This window comes from Mauremys reevesii, linkage group 22 (assembly GCF_016161935.1).
Source record: "Mauremys reevesii isolate NIE-2019 linkage group 22, ASM1616193v1, whole genome shotgun sequence".
NCBI classification, from domain to species: domain Eukaryota; kingdom Metazoa; phylum Chordata; order Testudines; family Geoemydidae; genus Mauremys; species Mauremys reevesii.
In genome coordinates, this window is record NC_052644.1 from 1963034 (window position 1) to 1976083 (window position 13050).

Below are 13050 nucleotides of genomic sequence, written 5' to 3' on the forward strand. Positions count from 1 at the left end.
ACTAGAACAAAATCTATTAATAGCTGCCGCGATGCTGAGTTTGGCAGCAGGACTCCTGGGTCCCTGGTGGCTGCTCCCGCCTCCGTGTGCGTGAGGAGGAGGCGGCTGGGGGGGGGGGCTGTTCGCACCCAGAACGGGGCCTTTCAATAACTCAACACCCGTCGCGGGAGGGAGCTGGATTATGCAGGAGCCAGTTCATTCGCTCCTCGAAGTGCTCCCCCCCCCCGCCCAACAACCAGCCTCAGCTCTCACCTCGCACCTCCCCCCCCATTCCCCGGGCACTTCGCAGAGCAGGGGGGGTCATCAGCCCTCCTTTCCAGCTGGGGAAACTGAGGCACAGAGCATGCCGGTGACAGAGCAGGGGACCCGGGGTCCCCTGAGGCCCAGTCTAGGGCTCTGCCCACTAGGCCATGCTGCCAATCTTTCCCTTCCTGCCACTGCAATGGGGGGTGCACGGGATGGGGGCGAGGCCCGGGAATGGGGGGTGGAGGCGGCTGACACCAGACCCCCCCCCCCCCCGCAGCCCTCTCGCTCCGCAGGGCTTTGCAGGCTGCACCGCATGCTGCCAGCAGCTCGGCTGGGGGCCTGGGGCAGATCCTGCTGCTGGGGGGAGGAACAGGGGGGGGAGCAGCTGGCCGGCTGCCCAGCGCTGTGAGGGGGGCAGCTTCAGCAGATGGCAAGGGAGGGGGCTAAGCTCCAGCCGTGGCCCACAGGGCTGGACAGACGCTGCGACACCCCCACGTGACCCCCAGCCTCCCACCCCCCCCGCCAGGCCTGGGCCCAGCGTCCCCAGCACAGGGCGAGAATGCCCCCGAGATGGGGGGAGGGGGACAGGGCAGGGCCCATCCCCCGCCGGGTCTGTGCAGCGCCTGGCACATGGGCTGGGGGGGGGTCACGGCTGGGGGCTCCAGCTGCCGCCCTGAAGCACCGAAGGCAGGTGCAGCTCCAGGCCCGGTGGTGCCTTCAGACCCCAATGGGAGACGGGCCCTGCCCCCCCCCCAGCCCTGCTGGTGCCCCTCACTCCCGACCCGCAGCCCCTGCCAGCCCAGCCCTGGGCTCCCCCCTTCCCCTCCCCCGCAGTTCTGCCGGTGCCCCTCACTCACGACCCACAACCCACCCATCTGCCTGTTCCCTTCCCTCCCCCACCGCCCCCTTTTGCACAGAGCCGATTATGAATGATTCATCAGGCCACGGAGCATTATTCTTTAACGAGCCCGGCTGCTCCAGCCCCCAACACGGTTTTGCTTTTCAGCCTCCTAAATCTTTCATGGGCCCCTCGTCTCACAGCCTGGTGGGGACGCAGAGCCAGGGCCAGCCCTTGTGGAACGAGCTGGCTGGGTCTCAGGAGGCCTGGTGGCCTCCCTGAGACGCAATGGGCCCCCGACCTGTGGAAGGGGGAGCTCAGACCTGTGCTAGCAGGGGCTGCGGGTCGGGAGTGAGGGGCACTGGCAGAGCTGGGGTATCAGGGGCTGCGGGTCAGGAGTGAGGGGCACCAGAGTGTGGGGGCAGGGCTGGGCTCTGGCAGAGCTGGGGGCAGGGCCGGGCTAGCAGGGGCTGTGGGTCGGGAGTGAGGGGCACCAGCAGGGCTGGGGGCAGGGCTGGGCTGGCAGGGGCTGCGGGTCGGGTTGAGGGGCACCGGCAGGGCTGGGGGGCAGAGCTGGGGTGGCAGGGGCTGCAGGTCGGGAGTGAGGGCACCAGAGCGGGGGCAGGGGCTGGGGTATCAGGGGCTGCAGGTCAGGAGTGAGGGGCACCAGAGTGGGGGGGGCAGGGCTGGGCTCTGGCAGAGCTGGGGGCAGCGATGGGCTAGCAGGGGCTGCAGGTCGGGAGTGAGGGGCACCGGCAGAGCTGGGGCATCAGGGGCTGCGGGTCGGGAGTGAGGGCACCAGAGCGGGGGCAGGGGCTGGGGCATCAGGGGCTGCGGGTCGGGAGTGAGGGCACCAGAGTGGGGCAGGGCTGGGCTCTGGCAGAGCTGGGGGGGCAGCGATGGGCTAGCAGGGGGCTGCAGGTCGGGAGTGAGGGGCACCGGCAGAGCTGGGGCATCAGGGGCTGCGGGTCGGGAGTGAGGGGCACCAGAGCAGGGGGGGGCAGGGGCTGGGCTAGCGGGGTTCCCTGCCCCCTGGCATTGGCCGGGTCCATGGGATGACACCCCCAGGCCCTGCCCCCCCCGGTGGTCAGCGGGGAGACCCGGCTAATTCGCTCCCCCCGTCCGCAGCCGAGGAGAGAACCCAGGAGTCCTGGCTCCCAGTCCCCCCCCCCATTATCATGGGGGGGGCAGGTCTCCCTACCACGCCAGGTCCCGCCGCTCCCGTAACGCTGCAGACAAAGCAGCGACACAAACCCCCCCGCGCCCCCGCCCCTCCCAGCCCCCCCCCCCGAGCCTGCCCCTTTCGGGGGGCGGGGGGCGGAGCCGGGCTGCGCTGCATCGCGGGCTGCGGGCTCCGTGCGGGGCCGGGGGGATTTTCGCCTCTCCTGCCGGGGGGGGAGACCCCTGGGTGGGGGGCGGCGCGGGGGGGCCGGAGCAGCCCCCGGGATGGGGCGCGGGGGGGCGGAGCCTGGCGCTCGTGGCCGGTAAGTGCCCGGGGGTCCCGGGGGCAGAGCCGGGCGGGGGGGGCCGGTCAGACCCGCTCGTTCCCCCAGCTGCGGATCGGGCCCAGGACTGAGGCGGGGGGGGGAGCTGCTAAGCCCAGGGCCCCCCCAGGCCCCCACGTCCGAGCCGCCCCCTGTCCCTAGCGGGGGGGCCGGTGCCGTGGCGGGGGGGGGCAGTGTCTGTCCCAGCAGATTGCGGGGGGGCGGGGGGGGACGCTGAGAAGCCAAATCTCCTTCCTGCCCCCCCGGGGGCGCTGCCCCCCCTTCACCTATTGCCATCGGAGCGACTAACTCGGGGGCGGATCCAGGCGGGGGGGGTGAATGGAGACGCCCCCCCCAGGCAAAGTCTGGGCTCCCCCAGGGCCGCGATCCCAGAGCTTCAGGTGGGTCCCTCTGTTTTGTGAGTGGGGCCCGTGGGGCAGCCCCCCCGGCTGGGGTCCGTCGGGGTCGCTCCGTTGGGGTCTGTGGGGCAGCCCCCCAGGTGGGGTCCGTCGGGGTCGCTCCGTTGGGGTCCGTGGGGCAGCCCCTCAGCTGGGGTCCGTTGGGGTCACTCCATTGGGGTCTGTGGGGCACCCCCCAGCTGGGGTCCGTCGGGGTCGCTCCATTGGGGTCTGTGGGGCACCCCCCAGCTGGGGTCCGTCGGGGTCGCTCCGCTGGGGTCCGTGGGGCAGCCCCCAGCTGGGGTCCGTCGGGGTCGCTCCGCTGGGGTCCGTGGGGCAGCCCCCGGCTGGGGTCCGTCGGGGTCGCTCCGTTGGGGCCCGTGGGGCAGCCCCCAGCTGGGGTCCGTCGGGGTCGCTCCGTTGGGGTCTGTGGGGCAGCCCCCGGCTGGGGTCCGTCGGGGTCGCTCCGTTGGGGTCTGTGGGGCAGCCCCCAGCTGGGGTCCGTCGGGGTCGCTCCGTTGGGGTCTGTGGGGCACCCCCGGCTGGGGTCCGTCGGGGTCACTCCACTGGGGCCCGTGGGGCACCCCCCCGGCTGGGGTCCATCGGGGTCACTCCATTGGGGCCCGTGGGGCACCCCCCCGGCTGGGGTCCATCGGGGTCGCTCCGCTGGGGTCCGTGGGGCAGCCCCCCGGCTCGGCCTGTTTACCCAGAGCACATTGTAGGCCCAGGGCCGACGCTGCGACCCCCGTTCCCGTGGCCGGGGCTGGGGGCTCTGCCTGCGGGGGGCCCCGTCGGGCTGGGACGTGGATTGACCTGTCGGCGTGGGGCAGGGGTGCGGGGCAGGGGCTGCGCCCTCTGCTGGGGGGCAGCGTGGGGCACAGAAGCTGGTGGCCAGTCTGGAGCCGGCTTCCCACGCACCAGGGTGGGGCAGATTCACGCGGCTCCCGGCACCACCTGGCCCAGCCCGAGTCCTCGCCAAAGCCCGGGAGAGCGGTGGGAGCGAATGGACTCGGGCAGCTGGATTCGGTAGATCTGGGCTGGGAGGGGAGTGGGGTCTAGTGGGTAGAGCAGGGGGGGGCTGGGAGCCAGGACTCCTGGGTTCTCTCCCAGCTTTACCACTGACTTACATGAGGGACTCAGGCCCCTCCCTTTCCCCTCTCCGTGACTCAGTTTCCCCCTCAGGAGGCAGCAGCGGCACCAACCCTGCCTCCCTGCGGGAGGTGACTCAAGGCCAAATTCATCCAAGCGCCTGTGCTGGGCGCCAGATACCGGCCTCCCCTGCCCGCATCCCCCAGGGCTCAGCGCGTCCTCTCCTCCTCCTCTCCCCGCCACCGACCCCAGCGCCCGGCTGCTCCTTAAGGCCCGAACCGAACCGCTGTCCTGCCTCCCGGCAGAGCCCCTGGCACTGAACCGGCAGCCGGGCGGGAGGGAGCAGGACCGGGGGGATGGGGTGGGGGTGTATTTTTGGGGTGGGGCAGGCTGGGAATTGAGGGGAGGTGGATCGAGGCTCTTGGCAGATGGGGTAGGGGGGATCTCGGCAGGGTTGACCCGAAGGTTCGGTTTGCAGGGGGTGTCAAGGGGCCCTCGGGAAACGTGCGTCGGCTGCCGGAGATCAGCGCCGCTCCCTCCGCCGGCGGGGCCGGCTCTGCGCCGCCTCGCACCAGCTGCGGCTCTGCCCCACGGATCTGAATGACCAGAGTCCTCCCCCCGGAGCGGGGCCGGAGCTCCAGCCCCCGGCACTGGCCGCGCCGGGCGAGGACGGGACTCGCTGTCGCAGCCCATGGTCTAAGCTGCCCCCGGCCCCGGCGTCTGGCTGCAGCTGCCCCCGGCTCGGCCCGGCTGGCTGATTTCAGGGTCACCGCGGTTCACCGGCGGGAGCCCGGCGGCTCTTTGATTTCCCCGGATGACTGAATAACGCGCCAGGCGTCTCTTCCTCTCCTGGGGCAGCTGGACTTTGTCTCTGGGAGGGGAGTGAGGTCTAGTGGTCAGTGTGGGAGGCTGGGAGCCAGGACTCCTGGGTCCCTTGGCGAGGCCTGCAAGGCCTTCCCCTTGTGTGGCACAGGCCAAGGCGCCTCCCTTCCCCGAGCGCCAGCCTGGGGGCACCTCATTTTGCCCCCCTACAGATTGATCATGTTTATCCCTTTCTCCCCCCCAGGTGACCTGGGAGCCGAAGACCCCCCCGGACCCCCTGCCGGAGCAGGGATCTCCCCCCGCCTCATGGAGAACAGCCACGAACTACAGCACCCGCTGCTGGCCAAGCCACCCGGGGGTGCCCCGGCGGGGGAGACGCGGCGGGAGCATCCCGGCTTCTTCACTCGGCCCGGCTGGAGGCGCCTGCCCCCGCCACCCCCCGAGCTGGCCCAGCAGCTGCTGGACGCGGGGACCCTGCAGAGGACAGTGGAACCGGCCCCCGCCCCAGGCCCCACGTGGAAGGCCGGGGAGCCCCCCAGCTGGAGGACGCCGGGTTACTGCGAGACGGCTTTCGGGGAGCCGGCCGAGCACCCCAAGAAGCTCTGCCTGGAGAAGGACATTCACACGGTCTGCTGCGAAGTGGGCGACGGAGAGCTGCTGCCTGAGCGTGAGGTGAGGGGGGGCTGGGAACCCAGGCGTCCGGGCACCGGCGGGGGGATGACGCACTAGCCACCTGCGCTGGCTCCGTCAGCTCCAGGGCCCGGCTCACTGGCCAGGTCAGTAAATCGCTGGCCCACAGCGGGGCTGGGCACAGTCCTCACCCCCCAGAGGGGGGTCTGGGGCCCCCCAGCTCTGAGCCCCAGGCCCCAGGAGCAGCTCTGGGCTCACAATGGCACGAGGGGGCCGCCTGGGACTGGGGCAGGAGTCAGTTGGGGGGGGGACAGGATGGGGGGCTTGGCACCGCGCCCCATTGCCCCGGCCGGCCCCTCGCTCTGGGGACTGACACCCCCCCGCACCGCGCCCCATTGCCCCGGCCGGCCCCTCGCTCTGGGGACGGACACACACCCCCACCGCGCCCCATTGCCCGGCCGCTCGCCTGCCCTCGCTCTGGGACTACCACCCCCACCCCCCATGGCCCCGGCCGGCCCGGCGCGCTGGGGACGGCCCCCCCCCCTCCACGCCCCCTGGCCCCGGCCGGCCCCTCGCTCGGGGGACCAACACCCCCCCCCCACCGCGCCCCATTGCCCCGGCCGGCCCCTTGTTTGGTGCTGGGCGCACGAATGGTTAATCCGGCCCAGACCCCCACCACAGGGCTCAGCTCCATAGCCCAGCGGCCCCAGAGTCGGGGTTCAGGGGGGTCTGCAGAGCTCTGCTCCTCTGATGCAGCTCTGTGGCTGGGAGCCAGGACTCCTGGGTTCTCTCCTGGCTCTGGGAGGGGAGTGGGGGCTGGTGGTTAGAGCAGGGGGGGCTGGGAGCCAGGACTCCTGGGTTCTCTCCCCAGCTCTGGGAGGGGAGTGGGGGCTGGTGGTTAGAGCAAGGGGGGCTGGGAGCCAGGACTCCTGGGTTCTCTCCTGGCTCTGGGAGGGGAGGGGGGGCTGGTGGTTAGAGCAGGGCGGGCTGGGAACCAGGACTCCTGGGATCAACAGTGGCCGCCAGGAGCGCACACTCCCCCCAGCCCCCTGATCTGGATTAACACCCCACCCCCAGAACGACTCGGCGAGCGAGAGCGACAGCGACAGCGACTTCGCCCTGATGCTGCCGCAGGATCACCTGGGCCTGGCCGTGTTCTCCATGCTCTGCTGCTTCTGGCCCCTGGGCATCGCCGCCTTCCACCTGTCCCAGCAGGTGAGCGGGGCGGGGGGCGGCCCCCCCAGGAGACCGATCTCCTGGGCCTCAGCCTGGCCCCCCCTGCCGGCTGCTGCAGGAAAATCCGGACGATTTGCAAACATTATGGGAGCTATTTGCATAACTTCCCCTGCACCCCCCAAACTGGTGCAGTCCCTCAGGGGGCCCCAGCCCCCCACGGGGCACTGTCAGTCCCACCCCCAGCTCGGGGGGGGTCGGGGCAGAAGGTGGCATGTAGGGCCCATGCGGGAGAGGATCTGGCCTGGGAATGGGGGGAGGGGGTCTCGGGGTATCCAGCTGGGCAGGGGGCAGATGTAATGCATAGGGGAGGGGGGGTTGCCCGTCCGTGGGGGTATCTGTTGGGGGGGGGGTCTAGGCAGGAGGCAGATGTAAAGCATAGGGGAGGGGGGTCCCCCGTCCATGGGGGTATCTGTTGGGGGGGTCTGGGCAGGGGGCAGATGTAAAGCATAGGGGAGGGGGGGTCCCCCGTCCATGGGGGTATCTGTTGGGGGGTCTCGGGGTATCCAGCCAGGGCTGGGGGTATCCATGTGGGTGAGGGGGGGTCTCAGGAGGGTCTCCCCCCCTCCCTAACCTGCTCTCCCCTCCCCCCCAGACCACCAGGGCCTCGGCAAAGGGCGATTTCCCGGGGGCGCGGGCGGCCTCGCGTCGGACCTTCGCGCTGGCCGTGCTCTCCATCCTGCTGGGCGTCTGCGCCTACATCGGCGCCGTGGTGGCGCTCGTCGCTTACCTGTCCGACAAGGGGCCCCCCTAAAGCCCCCCCAGGGACGGACGCTGCCTCGCTGCCGCCAGGAGCCTGGACTGGGGGGGCCCCCGAGCTGCCCCAGGCCCCCCCCGGACACGCCTGAGCCCAGCGCTGCCGGGGGGGGGGAGGCCAGCGGAGAGATTTGGACTAGCGGTTCCCTCCCCACCAGCAAGAGACATGGGCCCGGACGCCTGGGTTCACCAGGAGCAGGGTTTGGGAGCCTGATTCGTGGTGACCGACTGGACCTTCCCCCCCCTTCTTCTGTCCTCCTTCACGCCCCCCCACTGTGTCCCCATTTTGTCGTCCCCCCCCCCCGCTCAGGGTCGCGCTCTGCCCCAGGGGCACGTCCCCGCCAATAAAGGCCCCGTGCACTTTGCCTGCATCTGCCGGGCGCGAGGGGTCGGCTCCGCGGGGGAGGGGGGAAGGTTAACAGCCCAGCCGGGGGCCTGCTCCCATTGCCCCCCGCTGCCCAAAGCGCTGGAGCCAGGACTCCTGGGTTCTCTACCCCTGACCTCAGCAAGTTCCTCCCCCTCTTGGTGCCTCAGTTTCTCCCTCCAAACCGCTGACATCTTCATGGCGGAGACGATTCATCCTCAAACGAAGCAGGATGCAGCTGCTTCCCTCACACGGCAGCCGAGCCAGCCCCCCACGCTCTCCGCTGGGGGGGTGTGCAACACAACCTCTCCTCCCCCCGCCCCCCGGTCCAGCAGCCCAGCCCAGCCAGCTTCTGGCTATTCAGTGAAAGCCTTGTCCCCGCTCAGGCGGAAACCGGCCCCCGGAGCCCGCGTGGCTGGCTGGCTCCGCAGCCCTGCTCCGACGGCAGGAACTGACAGTGGGGAGCCAGCTAAGATCCCCCCACCCCGGGGCTCCCCTCTCCCTGCCCGGAGCGCGGCTGGGGGCTGGGTCGGTTTACACGGCTCTGCCCACGGGCCAGCGCTGCCGAGCGGAGCGAACAGGCCAGGCCCCCGCGGCCGTGAATCAGCGTCGCTCCAGTTGGAGTCAACGGGGCCGGATCCCCCGCGGCCGTGAATCAGCGTCGCTCCAGTTGGAGTCAATGGGGCCGGATCCCCCGCGGCCATGAATCAGCGTCGCTCCAGTTGGAGTCAATGGGGCCGGGCCCCCCGCGGCTGAGTCAGCAGCAGAAAGCAAATCGCAGCCGCCGAGCGGCTCCCGGCGCTAGTCTGGCTTCACACGTGTCAGCAGCAGAAGTTGGCCCAAAATTGGCTCAGGCTGGTGCCACCGGCATGAAATCGGCTCCCCAACCCGCCCCTCAGCCCAGGGTTTCGAAACCCCCCAACCCAACAGCAAGCTCGGGGTTAAAAACCCGACCCTTCCCGTCCCTTCCCTCTGCGACATCCCAGCTTCGGGCTGGAGTGGGGTGGCCGGGCTGCAGCCTGCAGGGCGCACACGGCCCCACCCGCGCATTTCAGGGGGGCCCGGGCCGCACACGGCCCCACCCGCGCATTGCAGGGGGGCCCGGGCCGCACACGGCCCCACCCGCGCATTTCAGGGGGGCCCGGGCCGCACACGGCCCCACCCGCGCATTTCGGGGGGGCCCTGGGCCTGCACACGGCCCCAGCCGCGCATTTCAGGGGGGCCCCGGGCCGCACACGGCCCCACCCGCGCATTGCAGGGGGGCCCCGGGCCGCACACGGCCCCACCCGCGCATTTCAGGGGGGTCCCGGGCCGCACACGGCCCCACCCGCGCATTTCAGGGGGGCCCTGGGCCGCACACGGCCCCACCCGCGCATTTCGGGGGGGCCCTGGGCCAGGTACGGTCCCACCCGTGCATTTCGGGGGGGCTCACGTCCTGCTTCAACAGACTCTGCTCAGAGGTGATTCCTTGGCGCCTTGTGGCCACGTTTCCAGCAGTTTCGGTCACACGAGTCAGACAAAGACCCAGCTAAACACACATGAAACAAGCAGCCCGTGAGCTATAAACCCGTGTGCCCCACTCGAGCTGGCTGATCCCAGTGCAGGGCGAGGGATCCGTGTACGAACAGCCCCTGGGCCCCACTCCACCCCACAGGCAGCTGCCTCTAGGCATTGGGTGAGGGGGCCCTGCCTGAAGTCCCCCTGCCCCACCCCAGAGGTGGCTGCATCTCAGCTCCCGGTGCCAGGTCCCTGTAGCAAGTGGAAGCGCGTGACCATTATAACGTGACCACCCCTGAAAACGGCGCGGGGGGGGAAAGCCGAGAACCGCTCCCGCCAGAGGTTTTCAGCCCCCACCGCAGGAATTCACTGGAGTCATGCGGCTAAATCCACTGGGCAGATTTGAAATGTCAGGGCCCAGCTGGCTGGGTTGTTTCGGTGCAGAGCCAGCGCCGCCGTCCAGTGAGCCCGGGCTGAGCCCTGCCGGGCCTGGCCTGGCCTGGCCACTCGCGATTTACACCCAGTGGGAACGACCCCCCCACACACCCGCCGTGGCTGGGAAAGACATGGCAGGGCTGCGGGGGGCGAGCCGGGGGCTCCGTTCTCAGCCCGGCGGGACAGACCCCCCCCCAGTTATTATATCCTGCTGCTCTCGCTACCCTGCCTGCTGGGGGGTTCCTGGGGTGCGGGAAGGTGGGAGCATAAAGAGAAAAAACCCTCAGACTCCCGTCGTACGCTGCCAGAGTCACGGCGCCGGCTCGGCCTGGCGGCGCGGGAGAGCGAACTGGCAGCTTCGTTTTCCACGCCAGGGCCTGAGGAGTCGGGGGGACGTGTGTGAGAGCGGCAGGTCCCCCCACGGCGGGCCCAGGGTGCGTGAGGTGGAACTGGGAGGCGGCTGGAAAGGGGGCAGGGAGACGGGTCAGAGCAGGAGCGGAGGGAGCTCGCAGCGCCGACAGGCAAATGAAAGATCATTTCATCAAAGCCATTAGGCTCATTAACCACAGCGGCTGCCTGTGCCTGGCTCCGCCGGGGAGGCTGCTGCTGGTGAAGGAGCTGCAGCTGGGGGAGCCCCAGGGGGCCTGGGGTCCCCGGACGATGCTCTGGAGCTGCTCCCCACAAGCCAGGTAGGACTCTGGGGAGCCTCCTCTCCCTCGGAGCAGCCTGGCTGCAGGGCAAAACGCTCACACAGCTTCACCTCCTGGGTCTGACGTTGGAGCATTCAGCATCCTCTGCCCTCCGTGCGCTTCCCCCAGCGAGTGCGCCCAGGCTGGGTCCTGGGGGGGCCACAGGGTCCTGCCCCCCCACTTCGCAGTCAGACGTGACTCTCAGCCAGCCAGTGACACAGAGGTTTATTCGGTGACCGGAACAGGTGTCACGGAGTGTGGGAGACCCAGGCCCCTCACCCCCGTGCCTCCTGGATTCACCAGGGACTCTCCAGCCAGCCAGCAGAAGGAGGGTTTAGACGACAGGAACACAGTCAGTCCACACAGGTCTTGCAGGGCACAGATATCCGATCCCCGGGTAGCTCCATCATGGGGGGGCCTCTCACCCCCCCGAGATCGTCTCCTGCTCCCCCTCTCCTCTTCTCTCAGACCCTCCCGTCCCTTCCCCCCCCTCCCTCTCCTCTCCTCTTCCCTTCCTCCTCCTGTCTCCCTGGCCAGAGGTGTCCCCTCCCCTCCCAAGCTCAGCTCACTGTGTGAATTCTGTGTCCTGACCTCCTCCTCCTCTCCTCTCTCCCTCCCCTCCCCCGCACAGACAGTCTGTGCTTCCTACTTCTTCACAACAGGGTCTAACACAGAGCTTGTAGGTACCGCAAACCGGACCCCTCGGCCGGGTCCATTCTGGGGCGCAGTGAGCCAGTGTCAGAGTGTGGGGGAGTCAGGGCCCTGCAGCCCCGGGCTCCCTGCGATTCACCAGGACTCTCAGCCAGCCAGTAAAGCAGAGGGTTTATTTAGCCGACAGGAACACAGTCCAACACAGGTCTTGCAGGCACAGATAACAGGATCCCCTGTTAGGTCCATCTTGGGGCCCCAGGAGCCCCACAGCCCCCATCGGGGATCAGAGCCCTGTCCCTGCTTCCCTTCCTCCCCCAGCCAGCTCCAGTCTGCCCCCCCCTCCGGCCCCTCCTCTCTGCTCAGCCCCTTTCCCGGGCCAGGAGGTCACCTGACCCCTTTGTCTCCAACACCTGCAGTCGCACCTTTGCAGGGGAGGGGCCCCGGCCATCAGTTGCTCGGAGACAGAGTGTCAGGCATTTGGGTGCCCTGGCCTTGTGCTTTGCTAGATACTTAAGATCTGCACCCAGCCCCGCAGCCCCCAGCACGAACAGTCACAGCCAGACACCCCCCCCCCCAGTCTGCCCTCACTCCTCATCCCCAGCCAGCCCCAAACTGAAACCCCCTCCAGCCCCTGCCTCTGGGGTGCAGCACAGCCAGGGTCGGTGCAACCATTTAGGCGACCTAGGCGGTCACCTAGGGCGCTGGCATTTGGGGGGCGCCATTTTCTTCATCAGCGACCGCGGCGGCCGGATCTTTGGCCGCCCCGGTCGCTGCCGGGATTTAGGCGGAGGGAGCTGGGGCAGGGGAGCGCAGGGAGGCCGCCTGCAGCAAGTAAGGGGGGGGGGAGCTCCCCGCCCCAGCTCACCCCTGTCCCGCCTCCTCCCCGAGCACGCCGGGGCTGCTTCACTTCACCTAAGCTGATTGGCACCGCAAGCCTGGGGGCGGGAGAAGTGAAGCAGCCCCGGGGTGCTCGGGGAGGAGGCGGGGCAGGGGTGAGCTGGGGAGCTGCCGGGGGGGGGCACGCCTCAGGGCGGGGGCGTGCGGGGGGGGTGCAAGGTGGAAGTTTCACTCAGGGCACAAAACATCCTTGCACCGGCCCTGGGCACGGCGAGGGGGCGACGTAGGAGCTGCAGCCGGCGGAGGAATGAGGGGCCCCAGGGGGCACTTCACGGCCATCAGCAGACAAGGCCGGGGGAGGAGGGGGTGCCCGGTCCCCGAAGGACCCCAGGAAGGGGGAGACAGTCAGAGCCGGGGGTTTCACAGCTGATGCTGGGACCCTAAAGCCGAGTTAAGCGGCCAGGTCCTGCGGGTCACAGCAAACCGGCCCCACGCTGCCCTTGGGCGGCCCCACGTGCTCATTAACAGCCTTGTTAGCGGAAATAACTCTCCCACCCCCCCCCCCGCCGGCCAAGGGAGAGCCCCAGGCTAGGACTCCTGGGTCCTGTCTCCCCTCGGGGGAGCAGGAGCCACAGAGCCGCCCAGCAGGCCACGGGACGAGCCTGGTAAGCGAGGGGGCTGCAGTCCAACCCGGGAGCTGGAAATGGGTGTAAACATTTAACGGGGAGGGGAAGGAACCAACCCACGCCAGTGCCTGGCTCTCCTCTGAGCAAGGGTTCCTTGGGGCCGCCCCAGGGCAGACACGATCCCCCCGCCCCGGGGGGCCCTCCAGCCAAGGGGACGTGGAGCAGGCTGCGGGCAGAGGGGAAAAGCCGGGGAGCGAAGGAGGGGAGAAGGGAGGACACAGGGAAGGAATGAACGTGTCACCCACTTTCACCGCGGTGCACAGCGGCGCCAGGCTGCAGCCGTCGTGCTGGGCACAGGCAGGTGGGTTCGGCCCCCCGGGGCGGGGTGCGAGAAGGGGCGGGGGCGGGGCCCAGGTGGGTAAATAAAAAGGGGGAACGAGCCAATGAAAGAGGAG

At 69.8% G+C, this 13050-nt stretch overlaps 1 protein-coding gene across 3 annotated transcripts; it reads left to right on the forward strand.

The window, feature by feature from the left end:
* Positions 1 to 2465: 2465 nt before the first annotated feature.
* On the forward strand, positions 2466 to 7787 carry TMEM91 (transmembrane protein 91). 3 transcript variants are annotated; one of them, XM_039510843.1, is made up of 4 exons: positions 2466 to 2568; positions 5122 to 5549; positions 6585 to 6722; positions 7336 to 7787. In XM_039510843.1, exons 2-4 carry the CDS (start codon positions 5184 to 5186, stop codon positions 7492 to 7494), a joined length of 663 nt encoding a protein of 220 aa, XP_039366777.1. In that variant the 5' UTR covers positions 2466 to 2568; positions 5122 to 5183; the 3' UTR covers positions 7495 to 7787. The 3 variants fall into 3 exon arrangements, with proteins under 3 accessions (XP_039366777.1, XP_039366778.1, XP_039366776.1); XM_039510844.1 differs by lacking the exon at positions 2466 to 2568 and adding an exon at positions 2853 to 2969; XM_039510842.1 differs by lacking the exon at positions 2466 to 2568 and having other exon boundaries at positions 4875 to 5549.
* The last annotated feature ends 5263 nt before the right edge of the window (positions 7788 to 13050 follow it).

Bases quoted from the DNA above. Each gene is read 5' to 3' on its own strand.
- TMEM91 (XM_039510842.1), top strand. From the start codon at position 5,097: ATGTTTATCCCTTTCTCCCCCCCAGGTGACCTGGGAGCCGAAGACCCC. The intron at 5,550-6,584 runs GTGAGGGGGGGC...CCCCACCCCCAG, and splicing joins AGCTGCTGCCTGAGCGTGAG to AACGACTCGGCGAGCGAGAG. The intron at 6,723-7,335 runs GTGAGCGGGGCG...CCTCCCCCCCAG, and splicing joins CCTTCCACCTGTCCCAGCAG to ACCACCAGGGCCTCGGCAAA.